The 24,826-nt window shown below is 41.0% G+C and overlaps 1 protein-coding gene across 6 annotated transcripts in view; it reads left to right on the top strand.

Annotated features, from left to right (window-relative positions):
* CCDC88A (coiled-coil domain containing 88A) overlaps window positions 1–24,826 on the top strand; it is a 75,258-nt gene that overhangs the window by 39,869 nt on the left and 10,563 nt on the right. For 2 of the 6 annotated variants that reach the window (XM_053458583.1, XM_053458578.1), the window contains exons 13-29: window positions 837–1,021; window positions 1,637–1,774; window positions 2,285–3,355; window positions 4,801–4,928; window positions 5,717–5,858; window positions 6,320–6,496; window positions 7,213–7,374; window positions 7,477–7,754; window positions 9,139–9,282; window positions 10,938–11,124; window positions 11,525–11,670; window positions 12,051–12,143; window positions 12,372–12,586; window positions 19,880–19,963; window positions 20,882–21,085; window positions 22,741–22,806; window positions 23,410–23,490. In XM_053458583.1, the coding sequence (XP_053314558.1) occupies window positions 837–1,021; window positions 1,637–1,774; window positions 2,285–3,355; window positions 4,801–4,928; window positions 5,717–5,858; window positions 6,320–6,496; window positions 7,213–7,374; window positions 7,477–7,754; window positions 9,139–9,282; window positions 10,938–11,124; window positions 11,525–11,670; window positions 12,051–12,143; window positions 12,372–12,586; window positions 19,880–19,963; window positions 20,882–21,085; window positions 22,741–22,806; window positions 23,410–23,490 (3,501 nt within the window). The remainder of the gene's footprint in view (window positions 1–836; window positions 1,022–1,636; window positions 1,775–2,284; window positions 3,356–4,800; window positions 4,929–5,716; window positions 5,859–6,319; window positions 6,497–7,212; window positions 7,375–7,476; window positions 7,755–9,138; window positions 9,283–10,937; window positions 11,125–11,524; window positions 11,671–12,050; window positions 12,144–12,371; window positions 12,587–19,879; window positions 19,964–20,881; window positions 21,086–22,740; window positions 22,807–23,409; window positions 23,491–24,826) is intronic. The other 4 variants (XM_053458579.1, XM_053458580.1, XM_053458582.1 and 1 more) reach the window with 4 other exon arrangements.

Here is a 24,826-nt window from a genome sequence, read left to right as displayed (position 1 = left end):
TGTTCCTGCTCTCCGATTCTAAAGCATGTAGGTACCACGTGCGTAAGGATAAGCAGGAGCCTCGATTGCCCTATCCTAACCGTAAAAAAAAAAAAACCATAAAATTATTCTTTCATTGGGCACCATAAACCCTGCGGGCTGCCCTATAAGAAATAAGTTATCTTTATCATGAAGTCAGGTTAAAATTGGCGGTATGCAATACAATTAGTGGCACGTTTACTAAAAATGTATATTTAAGGAAAATTCAACACTTCAGCTACCCTACTTCATCAAGCACTAGGATTGACCCTCACCAGCGAGCTTCTCTTGTAAGCAGGGCTGGGTTGGTCTTAGGATTTCTTGCAGGAGCTCCTCATGGGCCGTCCCTTCATCATAATGCATACTGAGGTCAGGTAGTTGATGTACTCAACCCACCTGCAAACTTTTAGACTGTGCACTTTTTCAGCATTGAACAAAGAACAATAAACCTGCGCAGAGCAGGACATTTATATCTCCTTAGAACTCCTTGACAGTCTTGCATACTATGGTTCTATACAAGCTATTCTTAAAATGCATTTCTTGGAAATTAACCCTCTTCCGCTAGAATACTAAAGGCTGCTGTGGTCATTTATGTGCACCAAAATCAAATTCACCATCTTCCATATTAATGTCGCGTTTAAAAATGAAACTCAGTGGGTATTGTTCATGTTATACAGAACAGATACAGATCACAAGCAAAACATAAAATTCATATTTGCTACACAAGTTTTTTTGGACCAAGGATCACACTGTTCTAACATACTCCCATACTATTCTATACTCCTTTAAATTGACGTGCGATGACCTCTGTCCCGCAGCTCCCCAGAAATCTCTGGGCCATGAAGTGAACGAACTGACGTCAAGCAGGCTGCTGAAGCTGGAGATGGAAAACCAGACTTTGCTGAGTACGGTAGAAGAGCTACGAAATTCAGTGGGTGCTACAGAGGGCACCAATACAAAGATCCTGAAACTGGAGAAAGAAAACCAAAGACTGAGCAAAAAGGTGAATAGTACAGAATGTAAAGCAAAGCGCATGCAAAACAAAAAACGGTACTGGAGCATTAACATAGAATATTCATTCCCTAAAATGTGTTAAAACGGTTTACCTAAGTGGTTATTGTCAATACTGAGCTTGTATTTATGTATTTGAACATTTTCCACATGCTAGGGAAATACAAATATTAAAGAAAATTGAAGTATTTATGTACAGCATTGAAGTGTAACCCGTTATATGAAACAGACCTATAAGACTGCATATGTATATTGGCAAAGTGCTATTGTAATAAGGTTCAGTTGCCTTATTTTCGATGTCTGATGTATGCAGATCAGGTAAACCACCTTTATATTACATTTAACATTTGCAAGGACATCTTAAAGCTGTTCCACTTTACATTCTTTAGCATCTTAATTAAATCTTCTGAATCTGTCTTATTTTTCTTTTTCTTTAAAGGTTTAATGACATGAAAACAGACAAAAATCTGTTTCTGGGCATTCAGTAATAGTAATGGTGATTTATATTCTGCATTTGGTTAGAAATGTGTTAAATTCTATGTACGAAAGCACCTTTACTCAATTTTAACTTGTGTTTTTTTTTTTTTTTTTTTTTTTTTTTTTTTAGCTTGAGAAAATTGATGCTGAATTAAGTCAAGAGAGGCAGAGCATTCAGAGCAGTCAAAATCTCAGCAATGACCTCATGAAGGAGAAATCTCAGCTGGAAAAAACTATCGAGACCTTGCGCGAGAACTCTGAGAGACAGGTAAATAACACAAAAACTTATTCCCACAGTGCAGTGTTCTTATCTGGTTTAAATTTATATTCTGAATTTTAAAAAAATATATGAAAAATTCAATTTACATCTTTTTTGCCTACGACCTAACAGTACAAAATAAAAAAATTTATTAACCAGCGCAGTGCGGTTAATGTTATTACATGAATGCAATTTAATTTTCCATTTTATAACTCGGTCTCAAACAGTATGAAGAGGTTTTGATGGCTATATTTTCGGTAATGTGAGCGGTTCATTGACGGTGAACAGTTACTTACCCCTGTGCTTACCCTCCTCTCTGCTTTGCAGTGTTTAGCATTGGCTTAGAGTTCAGAACAGATTTATATTTATATATATATATATATAATATACCTACACTGAACAAGTTAATCTGGGTAGGCAACTTTGTTTCCGCAAGGTTTTCTTAATTTGATTTTTGAGAAAGGGAATTCTTTTTGCATGGAGAATTCTAAACGTTTATTCTGGCTTTATCTCTCACAGATTAAAGGGCTGGAGCAGGAGAACGAGCATTTGAATCAGACCATCTCCTCCTTGAGACAGCGTTCACAAATCGGGGCAGAGGCTCGAGTCAAAGACATCGAAAAGGAAAATAAAATCCTGCATGAGTCCATTAAAGAGACGAGCAGTAAATTGAATAAGATTGAGTTTGAAAAGAAGCAAATTAAGAAGGAACTGGAACTCTTCAAAGAGAAAAGTGAAAGAACTGAAGAACTGGAAAAGGAGTTGCAGCGAGTGGAGAAAGACAATGAGCACCTGCAGAAAAAAATTACCAGTTTAAATATCATTTGTGAGAAAACGGAGTCTTTGGAGCAAGAAAATGCCGGGTTGGAAGTTGAAAATCGTAAACTGAAAAAGGCTTTGGATAGCTTAAAGAATCTGAAATATCAGATGGAATCCCTAGAGAAGGAGAACAGTCAACTCGAAGACGAGAATCTAGATTTAAGGAGGGCTATCGAATCTCTAAAAAGCACAAATATCAAAGTCGCTCAACTAGAATTAGAAAACAAAGAGCTAGAAAGCGAAAAGGAGCAGTTAAGAAAAACTATGGACCTGATGAGGGCCTCTTGCAAGAAAACTGAGCGTCTGGAGGTTAGTTATCAAGGACTGGACACGGAGAACCAAAGGCTACAGAAGGCTTTGGAAAACAGCAATAAAAAAATCCAGCAGCTCGAAAATGAGTTGCAAGAGCTAGAAACAGAAAACCAGAGCTTGCAGAGAAACCTGGAACAGCTAAAGATCTCCAGTAAGCGTCTGGAGCAGCTGGAAAAGGAGACAAAGCTCCTGGAGCAGGAGACTTCCCAGTTAGAAAGGGATAAGAAACAGCTCGAGAAGGAGAACAAGAGGTTGCGGCAGCAAGTGGAGATTAAAGACATAACGCTGGAAGACAACAATGCCAGAATCTCTAATCTGGAGAGAGAGAATAAATTGCTTTCTAAGGAAGCGGTCACGTTTAAAGAGTCTTGTACCAGACTCAAAGAGCTGGAGAAAGAAAATAAGGAGCTGGTGAAAAGGGCAACAATCGATAAGAAAACCCTCGTCACGTTACGAGAGGTAATGGCTTTCTATTTGCTTTGAGGTTACTGGGGATTTCTGTCAAATCCTCTTAAACATATCATTAGCCTTAATTATTCTGTTATTGTAAGCTGAGACTTTTTTTGTTAAATATGAGAGTTTTACTTTAACTTATTAGCATTAATATATATTTCTTGTACCAATTCTAAACCTTTTCTTTACTTGAAAGAGAAAAAAACCAAAAACATTGCTTATTGTAATCTGTGACATCGTTACCTAGGTATATTGAGTACACATAACGCAATGTAATTTTCAGACAGGGACAGATTATTTGCCTCTTAACATGCATGTCGTAAAGGGAAATCGTGACTGGAAGGGAAGGCATAGTTTGTGGCAGAAATTGAGGATAATATATCCTGTTTAAAATAAGGTTTTTTAAGGAAGGAAGCAAAGGACGCAACTGTTGTCGGTTTTAATTCTCTGCCGTAACACAGCTGTCTGACCTGGCATTTGGTTTAATGCGTTGGTACCAATACGTGTCTTCTGCTTTAGAACGGGTGTCACGTTTCTTCTTAAATGTTGCTGAGCTCCAGACACGGCATTTGGCAGAAGATATATAAGTGGCTCTATACAAGAACACGATTTTTATGTTGTATTCTAAAGTTCAAGTTTTAAGGGTATCTTTACAAACTAAAGGAGTTTGGAAAAATGACTCGAGTGTATCCACTTCAGTCCTTCACTTATCCCTTTCCTGCCATTAATCAAATATACTAAAAATCTAAATTTGCCTCAAATGCAAAAACGTGGATGCCAAAATGGCGGGAAAATTCCATGTCTTTACCGTTTTTGTAGTTCGTGTACTGTTGAGTTTGTACTCATCTCTCAAAGTATGACGGTGTGTTCTCTGAAAACCCCTTTTCATTAACAGAACTGTTGGCAGAAGACAACGACTCTAAGGCTGCTTGCTACAGTAGTAACTAGTAGTAATGTTTTATAAAATGTTAAAAATAAACCCTGTTTTTTGCCCAATTCTAGCATTTAATATCAGTGAAGCTCACACTTCTGCAAGTGTGGTTTTTATTTTTATTTTTTTTAAAGATGAAGCAGCTGTCTTGGGTGAACTCGGTCTCTTCAGAAGGATCTTTTGTGCGTCAGATTATTATTTTTATCTCTTGCACTAGTCGCTCATTCCTGATGATTTCGGTTAGAATCCCACATTTGTATGTGTGTGTGTGTGTATGTACATATATTTAACAATAGGTTTTACATTTTTAAAAATTATTGTTAAACAAGTGTTACCTTTTAGTTATTTATGCAGGAATCTTTTTTGGAATTGTACCATTCTCGCCTCGTTCTAGTCGCTGGTTGGGTTGGTGTGTACTGCCGGTGTGCTTTACGTGCTTCGGTTTGAGTGTTGCTGGCTGTTTAGAGGTGATGGAACTGTTTATCAGTATAATGAGTGACCTCCATACTTTAACTTGCAGGATTTGGTAAACGAGAAGCTAAAAACCCAACAGACTAATAATGATCTTGAAAAACTGTCTCATGAACTGGAGAAAATCGGGCTGAACAAAGAACGCCTTTTACACGATGAACAGACTACTGATGACAGGTAAGAGTAACCTGCAACGTGGAGCTATTCAACGTTTAAATCTGTGGCATTTGGTGATCTGGATCTCGTCTACGTTTAATGACTTGGCTATAATGGACTATATACAGAGAAAAGCTTCCTTTGCTCTAGCCCGATGGTTAAATGTATATAAAAGCTCAAATTCGGGTGACTCAACAGGAACAGGACTGTAAATGTCCAATAACTGGGTTGGAATAAAAAATGAGTTTGATTTAGAATGTTCAGTTGATGAGAGAGATCATAATTTTAGCATGATTTGTGAACTTATTATTGATTATGAACTTTTTATAAATTAGCCTTTATATAATATCATTTTCTATGTTTTTATAATACCTTTAATAAAACGCAGTTACATGAAACAGAATAGTTTGTCATATTCATTGTGTAGCTTTTCAATCCTTTGTAGGTTACAAAATGTAAGACTTCATCTTTGATATAATAAACCGACCAAAGGAATTGCAGTAGAAAATATGTATTTTAGTTTGTCATGTGCTAGAGTACTGGCCTGACGTGATTCACCTGTATACTGCTCCGTTTTTAATTAATATTTACTCTGAGTAATAATTTATGCTTGAGTTAATTTATGCCAGAAGTGAGCAGAGCCCAGAGTTTTGTTATCTTTACAGCAACTATGGGTTCATACTGTGATTTATGTGCCATGGATACATCGATTGGTTACTTTATATTGTACAGAATAATAGTATTAAAGATAATTTGGGGAATGCTCTCAGGTGGTTACTAAACCTATGTTTTTGTGTTCTGTTAACCAGCAGATACAAGCTTTTGGAGTCCAGATTGGAATCTACTCTCAAGAAGTCTCTGGAAATCAAAGAAGAAAAAATTGCTTCACTTGAAGCTCGATTAGAAGAGTCAACAAATTTCAATCAACAACTTCGCCAAGAGTTAAAAACCGTAGGTTAACTCTGCTCAAAAAAAAAAAAAAAAAACACCGAAGGTTAACTCTTCTCCCAAAAAAAAAAAAAAGTTGCCATTGCTGTCTCAACCTTGTAGGGCTTATTCACTAAACTGTGAGTTAGAGCCATTTTATCTCAACAACTTAACCTGTTGATGGACCAGCTGTGGTGAGGGCTTCTATTTTATTTTGAGTGAACTCTTCAATTAACTCCCCAGTGTACAGCTCAGTTTGTTCTCTTGTTGATGATTATTAGAATACTTAAAAGGTGAAACAAGACTTTTCTGAATTTTGATTCATTCATTTTGGGAAATAAACACTTTTGAATATTGTCCATTTTGACAACTTTTGACGTTCCCAGAGTTGATGTGTAGTCTTCATCTGTCCATAGGATCCTTTCGTTTTAATTACTTTAAGAACAAATCAAGTGTAATTGTTATTTTTACCTTTTTATCCTTAGGTGAAAAAAAACTATGAAGCGCTTAAGCAAAGACAGGAAGAGGAATGGTTGGTTCAAACTTCGCCTCCGCGGCCGGGTGAGGACAATATGCCTGTGAGCAAATGGGAGAGGGAGAGCCAGGAGACCACCAGGGAACTGCTGAAAATCAAGGATCGCTTAATAGAAATCGAGAGAAATGTAAGTAGGTTTTATATTGAACCTCGAAGGTTATAGCGGGGGGGGGGGTCATTCGCCATACAGCACTGGGTGCCAAGACGCAAATGGAGGCCATTACTGGTAGCATCACCTGCTACAAGGCATTGCCCCTTCTGTCTGTTCTGCTCATGGTGAACCCATTTGATAGTCTATTCTCTTGTGATCTGCCTACTTATCTGGGAGCTGACGACTTTCCTATTGTAGTTTTATTACCGCTGATTATTTAAGGGAGCTGCTTCACTTATTCTGAATTTGAGATTATAATACGTAAATGCAGCATTAAAAGCATTCTAATACCTCCTTATTGTTCCTGTTAAATTGTCTCATTTATAATTAAAAGGCACTCCTAGGTAGTTACCATTATAAACTGGAAAAAAGGTTCTTAAAGGATTGTAATGTGATTAAACCATCAGAGAAATAAAATAAAAAGCCAGGTCTGCTAAGGTTTGTTTACTTGACATATTAGAAAGTTACATTTATTTTTTATCACTTAATCTAAAGTGAAACTGCACCTTTTAAAATGTGTGAGTTTGCAGCAATCAAATTATTATTACTGTGGTTCTGCCACTGTTTGATTTCTTCATTTTATTTATTTTTTTGTCCCGTTTTGTGGTACGTCCCCACTCGCTTCTCTTATGCTATTAATTAATATCTGTTCTGTCTCATGAGGGTAACCTGTTCTCTCTCTTCCCGTAAAGAATGCTACCTTGCAGGCGGAGAAGCAGGCACTAAAAACTCAACTAAAGCAACTGGAATCCCAAAATGACAATTTGCAAGCACAAATCCTGACCCTTCAAAAGCAAACTATTTCCTTACAGGAGCAAAATACAACTTTGCAGACCCAAAATGCCAAACTCCAGGTAAATTAACGTCCTAGTGTTGGACTTGTGAACATTTATTGTTAGATCACTGGCAGGTCAGCACTTTGTTTCCTAACGCTAATACATGTCTTTTATGTGCAGGTTGAAAATTCTACGCTGAATTCACAAAGCACGTCGCTCATGAACCAGAATTCCCAGCTCCTTATCCAGCAGTCTAGCTTAGAAAATGAAAACGAATCCCTCATAAAAGAGAGAGAGGAGCTGAAATCCATGTATGATTCGCTAGTTAAGGACCACGAGAAACTGGCGCAAGTCCACGAGAGCCAAGCGGCGGAGTACGAGTCTCTGATCTCTAAGCACGGCAGTCTCAAGTCTGCACACAAAAATCTGGAGGTGGAACACAAAGATCTGGAGGACAGGTACGTCTTTCTCTCAGCAGATATTATAATATTTGTAAACATTAAACCGTCTGCAGTTTGACATGATGCAGACGGTTCTCATTGAGATCACGGTCCTGGGATAAGTAATGAGAAGCTGTCTGTCTTACCGTAGAGGTGCATACACAATGGAGTCCATTCACTGAGGGACAAGCTGGCAGTAGAGTTTTGACGTCACTATACATTATTAAGGTCCAACACTAGTACGCGTTTGCTGCAGGGAGAGCTTGTCCAGTCCTGTATAACCCATCATTAAATTGGCAAGATTTCTACTGTCTCCTTAAGCATTAAATTATGCATTTTACAGGGCCAGCAAGGTTCTTCATACCGGGGAAACCTCATGGTGTTGGTTCTTCATAATGAATAGTGAGGGTGTTGGAATAGCAAATCTGTTTTGCTCTCTTCCTTGAGTGAATAAACTGAGAGATGGGGTGAGATACAAATAGACAGAAACATACGATGAAGCAGGAGATACGCATGGACACACACATGCTCATGTGACACCGTTGGATATCCGTCGCAAAAAAGGATTCCTTATGGCTTGAAAAATAATGGCAATATTGTCAAAAAGCGACTGTCTTAGATAAGATTCCTTACCCTGCCAGTCTAAAATTATTTTGATTAAATTCACCAAAATAACAGCAACAATGTTTAACTTCTTCCGCACTTCATGATGTAACGTGCCGCCATGAAAATAGTGGGCATTACACCCTTTATAATGGAGCTGAATGTCATGTAAAGGTTCCCGCTGTGCTGCACCTGAGGCATTGCATCGATTTTAGCACGTAGTTTTAGTTTTTTTGTAAAATAGTGTGTGTTGGTAGGGATTATGCTGTAGGGTGGCGCTTATTGATTCTATTCTTGTTTACCATCCTCTGTGACATTTAATATTTCCACACATCAGCAGAACACAAGCCGCTTTCTTAATAACCTGCTCCTTTCCGCATGATGCAAGCCACCTTGTTTGATTGTGTATTATTTTCCGAAATGAGAGACTCTGCGTGATCGGACGCGATGCTAGCTTTCAGTATACAATCGCAGTGTCAGAGTTCATTACCTCGCCGTTTAAAGACTCCTGTGTCTGTGCAAGTCAACATAACTCAAGAAAATGAGTGCTTTCAGTGGTGTAATTTCATTTCCTGCACCGCTCTCTGAGTCGGGGCCAAAAACAGCATTATTAGTAGTTAGCTGGAAACAAGGATAATAATCAGAACAAAACCTCTGTTATTCTGTTTTCCATCTGACCCGATCACGAAGGTTCCGGAGCCGTGGGGGTATTGAAATAGCACTTACAGAGGGTTCAAATAGGATTATAATGCGCATCTAAATGTAAGATTAAAGAATTACTGTTTTGTTTTTTTTCCAGATATAACCAGCTACTGAAACAAAAGGTACAACTGGAAGAGCTGGAAAAGGCACTTAAACTGGAGCAGGGGAAAATGCTACAGGAAAATAAAGAGCATGAAAGGTTGTCGTCGGATTATCAGAGGCTAACTGAGGAGCATGAGAGGTATATACTTTATTCTTTATTTCAGAAATGTTAGATGCTTCTAGGCATACTGGGACTAGTCTAGTGTTCATACATGGAAAGATACATATTTATGTTTTTATTTTATTTTTTGTCCACGTCATGGTGGAGTTGAGTATCTAACAAGCTACGAGTGTCAGTTGGTATCTCGCTGGTTGTTGCAGCTTTGCTTTGAAGAAGGGAAAAATAAAGTCATGTGAAAAGAAACTATTAGCTAGGGATGGATAGAACGATGTGTCCTTACGCTTGCTACTTGTGCCAGTGCAGTAAGTTATCTGATGGTGTGCACCATGCTGGTTGTTTTCATGCTAATGCGGGTTAGGACAGCACCAGCAAGGCTTCAGCACGAGACGTGCTTGGATTTTTTTAGCAGCGATTATTCATAGAGCTGGTGTTCCCTTTCTCGTGTAGTATACTGCTTGAGATATATTATTTTTGTTGTGGAGAAAGTTACTCCATTTATTAGCTTCAATGCCAATGCATTCTCTTCAAGTGTCAGGATTTAAGTGGTCGGAGGACCCATATGTGCCATTGGCATGCTAGGTTTCTTATACAAAGGTAAAAGCTCTACTCTGATCCTAATGCATTTACGGTATTATCCATCATTTCTTTTTTCCCCCTTGTAGAGTTGCTAGATGTTACCTAATCTTAGAACTAGTAATAATTGTATTATTATTTATATCAAACAGAAGAGTTTTATATAAATGGCATTTTCCTTATATAAAGAATTGTTGTTGAAGCCATGCTTCTGTCTCTCGTGAAAGTCCTTCTTCCTTATCGGGGGTAAAGTCACTGCTGTGGATCGTCTTGAGTAGGACTAAACGACTCTCCGCAGGGAATCGGCAATTTTATATGTGGTGTTGCACCTCTCGTAAACACAGCTACATATCATTTTAATTAAACCGTGCTCCCGCCATTGTTAGGCTTGCTGAGAGTTCATGCTGCATTTGGCGAACAAGAAGAACCTTTTTCAAGAAAATTCATGCCTCTCTAATTTGGCCTTGTGTGAAGGATCTGAGCTCTTTTATCTTTCCCAGCAGGGCTCTCAGATTAACACTTCCACAGTCAATCGGAGCCCATCATCTGTAACCAGAGAACACACCTAACTCGCTAAAATCCAAATAATTTGGGGAAAATAGCTTAAGATGGGCAGACAAGATGGGCTGAATGTTTTTTTTTTTTTGTTTTTTTTTCTGTGAATAAATTCTATGTTCCTTCTTCAGCTTTGAACATCAGAAGTGCCATCTTGCTCACAATAATTTATGGGTAACATGTCGGATATACATTGTGGTTTGCATATAAATAATCTTAATCATGTTCTTGTAACTGTATTAATCCAATGAGGGGATCTACAGTCAGACAGTCCAGATGGACAATGACAGTGGCCTTTTAGACTTCTTTTGGAATTAACGGTCCTCTCTGTATTGCATCGTTCTCTAATATTCCAAGTACCAGCACACAACGGCGTCGGACAAGACTTATCTAGAACGCAGTAGGTGGTCTATCCCACCTTGAATGGATTTGTATATCTTTGTTGAATTAGTGTCAATTTATACATTGTATCATGACATAAGTTTGAGGGCAGTTGTCTCATTTGTTACGGATGATAAAACATCTTTGCATTTCCTTCCAAACAGGCTTAATCATACATACCGACAGCTGTTGCGGGAGAATGAAAGTCTGCAAAGTGATCATAAAAATGTGAAAAGCCTGGTAAACAGTGGAAAACTGGAGCAGACCCGACTAGAAGCAGAATTCTCCAAGCTGAAGGAACAATATCAACAACTGGATATCGCATCCACTAAACTAAATAACCAGTGTGAGGTGAGAATGCTTTCCCATTTTTAATTCAGCCTGAGAGTGTTGATCTGATGGAATATGTATGAAAAAGAAATGGCGGTGCTCCTGACCCTGCTGAAAAAAGGACTAAAAGGTGGATATACCCATATGAGCCAAAGTTGAGCCTTTAGTTGAAGTCGATAAATTCCATTAGGCCAACATAGAAGAAGAGGAGATCAAACTGTATTGTGTGGTTGACTCTCCATGGCAAGGCAGGGGTTTGATTATAACAAATGGCTGCTTTTAGGTTTAGTATTTTCTCTACTGGCATGTAGACTTTACATTTTTTATATGTTCTTTAATAGATTTTTACTTACCTCATACTTTCTAATGTGGTTCTGGAGGCTATGCTTTCGGGTTTAATTTGAGTTGACTATTTTCGCAGCTTTTAAGCCAGTTGAAGGGAAACCTGGAGGAAGAAAACCGGCATCTATTGGATCAGATACAGACGCTGATGTTGCAAAACAGAACGTTACTGGAGCAAAATATGGAGAGCAAGGATCTTTTCCAAGTTGAGCAAAGGCAGTACATGTAGGTAGCAGTAATGCGAGATGAAGTTCCATCATAGGTCAACTACTACTGTTAAACTAAGGGGATTTATTCATTAAATGGCGAGTCAGGGCTGAACTGCCTGAGGTAGTTTAAGATAAACGTGGCACGGTTGGCCCTTCGTAATGTGTGAGTCTAAAGCAACTTCAAGAAATCCAGGAGGGCTTAATTGATGATGATCCATCTTAATTGATAACATAATGTTCTTAGTATATCGTCGCCGACCGTGGAGGAGGGCGCAAGGCTGAAGGTTCACAATTTGAAATACCATTGCAAGCATTATTTATGTTATGAAGATGCTGAAGCCTTTTGGTAAGACCCAAATGCACGCAGAACGTTTCATGTGTTGTGTTATGTTTTAGTGATAAGCTGAATGAGCTAAGGAGACAGAAGGAAAAATTGGAAGAGAAGATCATGGATCAGTACAAGTTCTATGAACCATCTCCCCCAAGAAGGTAAATGAGATTGAGTTTAAATAGATCCTTTCACGCCCATGTGCTGTATTGTGGGTAAATTATTGCTTTATGGACTGAAGTGAGGTTTTGGGGGTTTAGGAATAGGAAGCTGTTACAGGCCTGAGTGAGTGAATGAAGTTTGCAGACTTGCTTCATTGTGGCTCTTGTTGGGAATGATAAGTAATTCACACATTTAGGCATGTTTTTAATGAAAATGTCTGTTTTAAGAAGAGGAAACTGGATAACTTTGAAAATGAGAAAGCTTATCAAGTCTAAGAAGGATGGTAACAGAGAACGTCAGAGATCACTCACACACGCGCCTTCCCGTTCGGAGTCCAGTGAGGGTTTCCTGCAGCTTCCTCTACAGGACAGCCAGGATAGCTCCTCCATAGGCTCCAATTCTCTCGAAGATGGACATTCTCTGGGTGCCAAGAAAAGCAGCAGTGAGTACTATTCATTTTCAGATCATAACTAGTTATTACTTGGCAGCGTACTCTACATCTCGCCCCCGCCCAACTTGTAGCCCCCTTGCTGTTGTTGAATAATAGCTCTCCTGACACTTAGTACTGTAAATTATTATGTAAACTCCAGACATGCCCTTAAATCCTTTGTTTCACTCTCTGCTTGATGTTAATTGAGATCATTAGTTCAGTCATTTTGTTTTTCCTAAAAATAGAACGTTGTTACATTGCTCTTCTCTTATTGTCTGTGTGATCAGTGCCATTGTTGTCTCTGCAAGTATGTTCTGGTTTGGATAGTCTTGCTTGGTCTCTACCCATAGTGTTCAATGCTCTTCATCTAAGGTTACAGTGCTTGGTTCGAGTGCAGGCCATCATCAGAGAGAGTCTCTTTAAAAATGTCTTATTTACTAGGATCAGCAGCATTTCTAAAGTGATTCCAATCAGTGGGCCACTCGTTGCCCATGATAAATTATTTGTATAGAGTATTATAGTGATATTGTTTGTATGCCCTACTCCATGACACCATGTAACAAGTTGGGTAGTGACCCTTGGTTCCCGGGGATTCTCTTCTTGATGTCTTCAACCTCCATACATGCCTGCACATAAGTTTGAGGTGTCAATCATTTGAACTGTTACATCTGTCTTCAAGCAGAATTGTTATGGATCTGCTTGCAATATTTTGGATGTTGAGATGAAAATATTGTAATGTAATTAGGGCTGCAACTAACGATTATTTTAATAATCGATTAATCGGCCGATTATTTTTTCGATTAATCGATTAATCGGATAAAAAAAAACAATATGCAAATTTTTCGTTTATTTAAAAGAATTTAATGAACTGGATGTTAAAAAACAACTTAAAATTTACATTAACATTCTTATTTTGTTATGATGTAATAAAAAACAATATTTTCAAAGTACAAGAACCCAAACACAATATTTATGAAACAAAATAACCCCAAACATTCTGAAAAGAGGTGGACTATAACTGTTCAAGAAACTTTGCCCCAGCACTTTGCACTTTGCACCCAGCACTTTGCACCCAGCACTTTGCACCCAGCACTTTGCACCCAGCCCTGGCACTTTGCACCCAGCACTTTGCACCCAGCACTTTGCCCCAGCCCTGGCACTTTGCATCCAGCACTTTGCACCCAGCATTCAGCACTTTGCACCAGCACTTTGCACTTTGCACCCAGCCCTGGCACTTTGCACCCAGCACTTTGCACCCAGCCCTGGCACTTTGCACCCAGCACTGGCACTTTGCACCCAGCACTTTGCACTGTGCCCCTGCACCCAGTCTCTAACTCTGCCCTGCACCCAGCCCTGCCCCCACATTCTGCCCTGCCCCCACACTCACACCCTGCCCTGCATCCCCACCCCCACTCTGCCCTGCACCCACACTCACACCCTGCCCTGCATCCCCACCCCCACTCTGCCCTGCACCCAGTCTCCCACTCTGCTCTGCACCCACACTCACACCCTGCATCCCCACCCCCACTCTGCCCTGCACCCAGTCTCCTGCCCTGCACCCCCCACCCCCACTCTGCCCTGCACCCCCACCCCCACTCTGCCCTGCACCCCCACCCCCACTCTGCCCTGCACCCACACTCACGAACCGCTCTGTGCGAATGGAGCCACTCGCACAGAGCGAACCGCTCTGTGCGAATGGAGCCACTCGCACAGAGCGAACCGCTCTGTGCGAATGGAGCCACTCGCACAGAGCGAACCGCTCTGTGCGAATGGAGCCACTCGCACAGAGCGAACCGCTCTGTGCGAATGGAGCCACTCGCACAGAGCGAACCGCTCTGTGCGAATGGAGCCACTCGCACAGAGCGAACCGCTCTGTGCGAGTGGCTCCATTCGCACAGAGCGATTCGCTCTGTGCGAGTGGCTCTGTGCGATCCGTGCACATAGACATGAAGAATACTTACCTCCGGAACGCGTCACATCCGTCACGTAGCTAAAAGAAGGCGGAGACTGCAGAGCGTGTAGCAGAAGCGGGGAACGCTCGCGGAGGTAAGTAAAAGGAGCCGAGTGCTCCAACAACGAATTGATCACTCGATTAATCGATAACGGAAATCGTTATCGATGATTTCCGTTATCGATTATTATCGATTATTAGCGAACCGCTCTGTGCGAGTGGCTCCATTCGCACAGAGCGATTCGCTCTGTGCGAGTGGCTCTGTGCGATCCGTGCACATAGACATGAAGAATACTTACCTCCGGAACGCGTCACATCCGTCACGTAGCTAAAAGAAGGCGGAGACTGCAGAGCGTGTAGCAGAAGCGGGGAACGCTCGCGGAGGTAAGTAAAAGGAGCCGAGTGCTCCAACAACGAATTGATCACTCGATTAATCGATAACGGAAATCGTTATCGATGATTTCCGTTATCGATTATTATCGATTTTATCGATTCGTTGTTTCAGCTCTAAATGTAATCAGAAGCAGTTTCTTGTTTTATTGATTATTATATTCACTGAAACAGTTTGTAAATGTTATTATTCTGAATCCACATACTGTTGGATAAATGTTTGTGAATATGTATGTGGTGGACATCTCCATTATAACAAACCCTTTACATTCTCATCGGTGCCTACATTTTTCTTCTTGGAATCCAACAGACATATTATTTTCTAGAATGTCACATATGGATGTCATATGTGTTTGTTTTATAACATGGTTCTGGTCTGTAATGTCATTAGTTTTCCACCGTGTTTAATATTGTAAATTATATCTGGCTGATAATAGATTAGGTCTGATGTAAAAAAAAAAAGTTAAATAGGATCGGGTTCAGATGCCAAAAAACTTGGCGTCTAGGAAATTGACTCATGGAAACATAAATCCCTTGTTAATTCATGAGAATTAATCTACATACTAATGAAGAATTTGTTTAACCCTTTAAATGCCAGGGGCAATTATATATTGCACTCAATAGCTTCAAGGCTTTTTGTACCATTTGTTGACCAAAGTATATTATCACCCTCTGTAAATCAGACAGATGTCGGTTATTGTTGCACCATTCACAGTTTGTGCAGCCTATGGATGATGAGATGTATAGTCCAAAAATATTCCTACCTTAGATTCAGCGGTCTTGTACGTGCAGTATGTTGGTTCGCTTATATCTGTGACAACATATATCACAAATCAGGCTGCCCATATGGCCTCCCCACACAGAATTCCAACTATGTCAAGTTATAGATTATACATTTCCTATATTATCCAGCTGCGGTCAGTGCTAAATATACCATTAAACTCGTGTAGATGCTTTATTAAAACATTACATCGCATTAAGCATGCGTTTCCGGGATGTAGTTTCAGATGGTTTTATTAAAGGGTTATTGAACGTAAGGTCTTCATTCACTTACATTCTAGGTGTAATGATGCACACTCCTTTTGCATTAACAGGGTTAAGATGCTTGTCTGTTAATTTTGAGCATTCATTAGCTAGCAGGTAGAAATAAAATCCGCCTGGCTAATAAAAATCCAATGTTTTTAGCAGTAGAGCTGAAACAACGAATCGATAAAATCGATAATAATCGATAACGGAAATCATCGATAACGATTTCCGTTATCGATTAATCGAGTGATCAATTCGTTGTTGGAGCACTCGGCTCCTTTTACTTACCTCCGCGAGCGTTCCCCGCTTCTGCTACACGCTCTGCAGTCTCCGCCTTCTTTTAGCTACGTGACGGATGTGACGCGTTCCGGAGGTAAGTATTCTTCATGTCTATGTGCACGGATCGCACAGAGCCACTCGCACAGAGCGAATCGCTCTGTGCGAATGGAGCCACTCGCACAGAGCGGTTCGCTCTGTGCGAGTGGCTCCACTCGCACAGAGCGGTTCGCTCTGTGCGAGTGGCTCCACTCGCACAGAGCGGTTCGCTCTGTGCGAGTGGCTCCATTCGCACAGAGCGGTTCGCTCTGTGCGAGTGGCTCCATTCGCACAGTGCGGTTCGCTCTGTGCGAGTGGCTCCATTCGCACAGAGCGGTTCGCTCTGTGCGAGTGGCTCCATTCGCACAGAGCGGTTCGCTCTGTGCGAGTGGCTCCATTCGCACAGAGCGGTTCGCTCTGTGCGAGTGGCTCCATTCGCACAGAGCGGTTCGCTCTGTGCGAGTGGCTCCATTCGCACAGAGCGGTTCGCTCTGTGCGAGTGGCTCCATTCGCACAGAGCGGTTCGCTCTGTGCGAGTGGCTCCATTCGCACAGAGCGGTTCGTGAGTGTGGGTGCAGGGCAGAGTGGGGGTGGGGGTGCAGGGCAGAGTGGGGGTGGGGGTGCAGGGCAGAGTGGGGGTGGGGGGTGCAGGGCAGGAGACTGGGTGCAGGGCAGAGTGGGGGTGGGGATGCAGGGTGTGAGTGTGGGTGCAGAGCAGAGTGGGAGACTGGGTGCAGGGCAGAGTGGGGGTGGGGATGCAGGGCAGGGTGTGAGTGTGGGTGCAGGGCAGAGTGGGTGCAGGGCAGAGTGTGAGTGTGGGGGCAGGGCAGAATGTGGGGGCAGGGCTGGGTGCAGGGCAGAGTTAGAGACTGGGTGCAGGGGCACAGTGCAAAGTGCTGGGTGCAAAGTGCCAGTGCTGGGTGCAAAGTGCCAGGGCTGGGTGCAAAGTGCTGGGTGCAAAGTGCCAGGGCTGGGTGCAAAGTGCAAAGTGCTGGTGCAAAGTGCTGAATGCTGGGTGCAAAGTGCTGGATGCAAAGTGCCAGGGCTGGGGCAAAGTGCTGGGTGCAAAGTGCTGGGTGCAAAGTGCTGGGTGCAAAGTGCAAAGTGCTGGGGCAAAGTTTCTTGAACAGTTATAGTCCACCTCTTTTCAGAATGTTTGGGGTTATTTTGTTTCATAAATATTGTGTTTGGGTTCTTGTACTTTGAAAATATTGTTTTTTATTACATCATAACAAAATAAGAATGTTAATGTAAATTTTAAGTTGTTTTTTAACATCCAGTTCATTAAATTCTTTTAAATAAACGAAAAATTTGCATATTGTTTTTTTTTATCCGATTAATCGATTAATCGAAAAAATAATCGGCCGATTAATCGATTATTAAAATAATCGTTAGTTGCAGCCCTATTTAGCAGCATCCCAAGGATGCGTTAAACATACATGTCATATGTGGGTTGAGGCAGAAATTGGATGTTTAGCGCTAGCAGATCACTCACTACAGAAGCCCGCTCGCTCTGACCAGTCTCCACCATTACACCTAACAAATACACACACACAAGAGTATGTTAAATGTTTTAAATGTCAAGTGAATATACAACTTGCAGCACTACCCAGAATGATTTCTTCACTCGGTCTACCTCAACATGACTGGTTACTTGCCCGATGGTCATCACACCTGGGAATTCCTAGACCATAGTACTGTACAGCAGGGTTCCACCGCTTGGCTGATGTAAGACGGATGCTTTTAAGTTTCCGAAACGTTACAATGTTAATGTAACAGAATCTACCGACGAGGGCAGCTCATACTGTGCCAGTCTAGATCATGGCGCTTAATTGGGCGCATTCCCTTGAAGAGTCTGTGTGGTTAGAGGCATAGCGAGGGATGGTCTATAATAAGAGGTTTTATGTGACTTTGTGACCTATTGATAGCTATTAATGCAACTTTGTAAGCCATATAAAGTACTGTATGAGTATTTTGTTTTCATTCACACAATTTTATTTTGTAAACACGCTTTCTGATGTTTCTATATACATTGTGACATTTAGGGGGAATTGTGGTCCGAGGAGGGACTGACCCTCATAAACAGGGACACATAGGAGGTAACGCAATATGTTTAAGTAGCTGGCGGGTCGAGTGATTGATGTAACCAGCATTTCTATGCGGTGCTCTGCTTTCTGCGGGCACTGTTAATGGTAAATATAGAGGCCTGAACAAAGCTTCAACATGCGGATTGTTAATATTGATTAGAAATGATATTGATGCACATGGCTCAGTATGGGAAGGAGACCGGTACTGTCATATACAGTCATAACCTGCTCAGACTGCGGCTATTCTTCTCATCTTTACATGTGAGCAACATTTGGTACTCCAGCAAATGTTAAATTCTCCCTGCTGTGATTTGGTGAAGGATGATGTGAGCCGTCTAACTGTTGCTGAAGTATCTCAGGTTGCTTCCCCCTGGTCCAGATGCCTCTCTGAAATCCCCAGGCCTCCTAATGTCAACATTTGTGGATCATTGTGTGATGTCCCTGGTTTTCACATGTTCCCCATTTTGTGTTTGTCTTCACATCACAATTTGTATCTATGTCCCAATGTATATGTCCATATGATTCTTCCAAAAAGGACTCCTGGAAAAACAAACGGGGAGGGAAGAATAAAACGGCAGCAATGGTAATTTAGTAGAAAAATAAGTTGAAGGTTAAGTTGTCCGGGTTATGGAAGTAGTAAATTCCATCGTATGCCGTGTTAACCACCTTCTGTAGAATTGCCTTTCAATAATTACTGGTCATACCACTGACTTGGTCTAAGCAGGGCTTCTGGAGGACTTCATCCACACTGTCCACATTTAATAATGCAACGTGTCATTCGACCTGATCATTGACAAGCTCAAAAGCAGCCAAAAACCACCGCTGTCCTCCTGCTAACATCATGATGCGAACGACCAGTCACTTAATATTCAACCTAACCATTGAGACACAAACTAGAGCGAAATCTCAACTGGTGAAACGTGATGGTTTATACAGGAATCTCCCTGGGGCAGAAAATACCTCTCTTTGTAAATTTTGACTGTAGCCAGCTCTACTACCGTGTGCAATGTTTCTTACGATCACAAACAATGGGTACTAGCGTACCTATAATTCATTGATTGCTGCCATTGTTTTCATGACACAGCACCACAGTCATAGTGATAAATTATACAGCTGCCCCGGCATTTCAGAAGAAGAGATGAATCCATACAGCTTATTGTTGGTTATACGGCAAATCCGTCTGCCGGTTCAGATATGGTGTTAATGCAGAGTAGATAATTGTATAGCTCATTATATTTTATACATGGCACATACAAATATAATTTTAATAAATAAATCTTCACGAAGCATCTTGTTTTAGCTGTCATTTTATTCCAAATGTTTTGTGTTCTTTGTGATAATCCCGTTCCATGTCACACGGGAGTCAGCCTGTCTTGTTTAGCAGAGCATGCGTAGCTGAAATTCAGAGTTCAGACACACTCATTTCTGTCTTTTGTTTCAGCATTTAACTTCTTCCATGTGTTCTCTTCCCTTTTTTTCCCCATTTTCTTTTTTTTTTTCGTTTGGTTTTTTTCCTTTCCCATGCTGTGACATAAGTGGTTGCACTGAAAAGACTGCCCTTTATGAGGAACAGACCGAAGGATAAAGACAAAATGAAGGCTCTCTTCCGCCGCTCCGTGTGTAAGACATTAAAATAGTTCAGCTCGTCTCAACTAGCTGCACCGGCGTTCATTACTAATATCCCTCTGGGCTCCCCTCCCGCTCTTCTGTTTCTCCTTCTATGCAATAGGCAGGTCTTTAAGGGATGCGCTTCCTCATTGTAACGGGGGAGGGGTGCACAACCTGGACCCCTCCGGTTTTGGTTGGCCAAACGCCCATCTCGACCACCTCCGACACTCCTGCTGTCGGGTCTCCAGCCTTCGTTTAGCTTCACCAACTCATTAGTAACTAATGTAAAGTAGATCCTTGTAACTGGCGCCATCCCCATGACTGTTGGTCACTGGAGTTATGCTTGAGAGTCGGAGGTTGTCAGCCCGTGTTTTTTGTTGTTTTTTGCGTTAAATGTCTATAAGGTAACTGCTGTTCTTGCAATGGTGTTAGTGGCATAATTTGTGTTTAGAAGTTCCAGTGTGTGCAACACACCGTTTTTTCTTGCCGTAACCTGCACTGGCCATGGACCCCCCAATCATTGCTGATAAGAAACTACCCAGTACCAAAGAGGCCGACGGCGCGCCTGGGAAAGGTGCCTCACTCTCCTCTTTGGTAGGGGAAGGCTTACCGTATTTTGCCAGCTTCACCCTGCTGTGTCATTTGATCATTTCTAAGCGACATAACTTGTTGGCAAGCTATGCTGCTCACCGGTGCTTACAGTAGCATGGCCGAACTCCCCCAATTAAAAGCTTCAGACAAGGAGTGGAAGTGCCACCTGTGCTGTGCAAAGTCATGTGTGGCAGAGATCACCCATATTCATCATCCTCAATAGAATGCATGTCATGTAATCAACGTGGCTTCCTGCAATACGCTTCTAACGCTTTGTATGGCTGACCGCTCAAGGCAATCCGGATCACGCTGATTCATTTGCTTTCATTTTCATCCCAGCCATGAATGACCTGGTGCAGTCCATGGTCCTGGCAGGTGGACAATGGACAGGTAGTGCTGAGAATCTGGAGGGTCCCGATGAAATTTCTACTGGGAAAAGGAGGAAAGATTTGGGATCTATGGCCTTCTCCACAACATCAATCAACTTTTCAACTTTCAACCCGTCCATGGGCTTCAGACCCAAACTGATACCTAAAAGTAAAGGTATAAGCTGTGTATTTTTTTCTTTTCTCATTGTTTTTATCATAATCATAACATGAAAGGAAAGAATGTTTTTGAATTTGCTGTAATTTAAAAATGTTCAACTTGAACCATACAATCATGATGGGTATAGTACAATATTTCTGGTTTTATTTAAAATAGCCTGGTGTTTTTTATTATTGGGACAATCTTTAGCATGCAGTCTGTGATAGGATACATGCACCCCATTTCAAGCCCCCCATAGTCCTAAAATAATCCGGCAGGTGATCACACATGACAAATGCTGTCTTATCAACCTCCTTATCGTTCAATAACTTTCTTTTTTTGGGTTATTTTAAACCAATTTGTTATTTATATGCATTTTATTTCAGAATGCAGGTACAGTTGTTAAGATAAAGCTATGTTGGATAGATGACCCTTCTAAGCAATGCTACTGCACAATAACAAAGTGTGTGTGTGTGTGTATATGTATATATGTATATATGTGTGTGTGTGTGAGTGTGTGTATATATATATATATATATATCTCCCCTCCCTTCGGAGACTGGGCCGCAGGGCAGTATTCCCACATAATGACCCCAAGCACGCCTCCAAGACGACCACTGCCTTGCTAAAGAAGCTCATCCCTTACGAAAAATTACTGCAGTTTTTTCTGAAGTAATACTGCAGTTTTTTGGACATTTGCACATTTACTGCAGTTTTGCTGCATTTGTACTTCACTGTACTGCCGTTTTTACTGCAGTTATTTTTGTAAGGAAGTACAAATGCAATAAAGCTGCAGTATATTGAAGTAAAACTGTTGGTTTGCAATATAATGACGTAAAGGTGCCGTAAATGTGCAAAAAAAAACGCAGTTTTCTACAAACAAACTGCAGTAATTTTTCGTAAGGGTGAGGGTAAAGGTGATGGACTGGCCAAGCATGTCTCCAGACCTAAACCCTATTGAGCATCTGTGGGGCATCCTCAAACGGAAGGTGGGGGAGCGCAGGGTCTCTAACATCCACCAGCTCCGTGATGTCGTCATGGAGGAGTGGAAGAGAACTCCAGTGGCAATCTGTGAAGCTCTGGTGAACTCCAACCCCAAGAGGGTTAAGGCAGTGCTGGAAAATAATGGTGGCCGCACAAAATATTGACACTTTGGCCCCAATTTGGACATTTCCACTTAGGGGTCCACTCACTTTTGTTGCCAAGGTTTAGACATTAATGGCTGTGTGTTGAGTTATATTTGAGGGGACAGCAAATACATTGTAGCAGAGCGTCATTTTTTCAGTGTTATCACATGAAAAGATATAATAAAATATTTACAAAAATGTGAGGGGAGTACTCACTCTTGTGAGATACTGGTATATATGTGTGTGTGTGTGTGTATATATATAATCCAAAGTAATATAAAGGTCCATAATATTATGAGCAATTTTACATTTACTGAAAAGCTAAGCTCCAGGAAGCAACTCTACTTGATATATTTAATATTGTGTATTAAAGTATGATGTTTAGGTGATGTCCAGCTATACAGAACTCCTTTGTACATTAACCCTTGCCAGCTAAACAATGCATTTTTAGCTGGAAAAGGTTTATAGGAGTTAATGTATGGTTGTGAATACAAGGGACGGTGTTGTATACAAATGAATCACATGACACTGGTTATTATTTTATAGATGGTGCATCCTACGAAGATGTGAGTGGCGTCCGTGATGACTCTTATACTGTTACTGGAGCTCCTGGTAAGATACTATAAGTAATGTGCAACGCTTATGCATGATTTGCTGGAATGGTAATAATCTGTACTAATTGCTTCCTTGCTTATTTCCCTATACATTTTATAATACACATATAAGACTTGTTAATATTAAATGCCGACCTGACACTCATATTGGTCTGTTTTTTTTTTTTTAATAATAAAGAGTAATATTGATAAAATAATAATAATAACTTCATATCCATCTTTGTAAATGGATACAAAGATAGAGGTGAACTTTAAGGTAGCCATACAGACAGTGGTTTTGCTGTCACTTTCTAGCATGTCTGCTTGCATTTGAATCCAATCTGTGGCACATCTGACCTGTAGTCTCTGTCCCTCCATGCCATGCAGTTTTCTTCTTGAGGAATCTGTTGTCTTATTACTAACCTACTCATGATGGTGTTGCGCCCTGGCTTGTTGTCTTGCTTTTGGCCGTCTCTGTGTAGGGTTCCTGTAAGACCACTGGCTTTCCCTTGACAATAAGCATGCCAAGCCTTTGATCATGGAGTGCCCCAACGGCCATACTGTGCAGAGGTGTACTTTCACTTGCTAAAATTCTCTTCCCCTGTTATCTCCCAATCTCTAGCTCCCAGACCCGCCAGCCTTGATAGTGGCAGAACATCATGTAGTAATAGTAACAATAATGCTTCAGTCCATGAAGTTACAGGTATGCTTTTGTTTAAGATTCCCCCATATAACTATTTACGAGATTTAAATCCCTTATATCTCCCAGTTATGTGTTCTAGGACCCAGGTGTCCACATGTTTCACGTTGCTGTGTTTCCCAGTCTGTTTCAGTTAGAGAAATCATGTTTTATATGCGTTTATGATGATTTATTCTGTTTTTCTGTATCTCCCCAATACACATACAGACTTGTATTTACTAAAGGGAGAGTTGGGAGGAAATGTGTAGGAGAATTGTGGTTTCCACTCCATCCCTTCACTATACATTTTGATGGGCCAAAGATGATGAAAGGGAAGAGATGAGCAGGCCCTGCCTAGCGCAACATTCTGTGTAGCTGATATGCATTGTACAGGGCCATCCCACGGGGTTTTTTTATAATGTATAGTGAAGTCATGGAGTTGAATCTTTAAGAATAAATAAATGAAAAAATGCTGTCATCAATACTTTTAATTATATATATATATAATTCTAAAGCTGCCTACCAATACATATGTCCAGAGTCGGTTTGTGTGGGAGAGTGAGTATGCGTAGTGTTGGAGTCGGTGTATTTCAATGTATAGTGTTGGTCAATGTGTGCATATGCATAGTGTTAGTCGGGGTGTGTGTATATATAGATGTATTGCATTGGTTGGGGAGGGGGGGTTGGCTTATTGTGTTGGAGTGTCAAGGATGAGCCTAAGTGGTGCTTGGGTGATGGAGAGAAGGAATGTATGCATGGTGTTAGAGCTGGTTATAGGAGGGGGACCCTGAAGAAATACAGCACCCAGGGGCCATTAACCTAGACTTGGGCCCTGCTCTCATGGGGCCCTTAATTAGCTGAAAACGCCAATGAAGTGTGTGCAACAGAGGCATAAGGTGTGCTTATGGGTGAAACATGGGATGGACATGGGACTGGCTAATGGGGGCCCAGGCTTTAAGTCTGTACTGGGCCCCAAGATTTCTGACGGCCTTGCACATTTCCTTACACTTTTTTCTACTTAGCTGGACATCCAGAAAGTAAAGGTTATTTACTATTAATATTAGAGGGTGGTGGCTACTTAGAATAGCCTTCCAGCAGAAGTGGTACAGGTTTATACAGCAGGGAGATTGAAGATTACATGGATGAACTTTGCTTTTGCAGAAAAAATTCTTCTGTATTGGCCTTTAATAAATTTAGTGATGTTAGAAAAATAAAATGTTTCAGATCAGTTAACCTGTGTTTGTGATTAACCTCCATAAACTGTATTTTCTGAGTACTTAATGTAAGTGCTATGTGTCTCAGTACAGCTAAGAAAATACGTGTCTGAACTTGTAAGAAATAGGACTTAATGCCCATCCAA

Source organism: Spea bombifrons, chromosome 3 (genome assembly GCF_027358695.1).
Source record: "Spea bombifrons isolate aSpeBom1 chromosome 3, aSpeBom1.2.pri, whole genome shotgun sequence".
In the NCBI taxonomy this organism is placed as follows: domain Eukaryota; kingdom Metazoa; phylum Chordata; class Amphibia; order Anura; family Pelobatidae; genus Spea; species Spea bombifrons.
The sequence above is the reverse complement of the archived record's forward strand: the minus strand, read 5'-3'. Positions and strand labels throughout refer to the sequence as shown.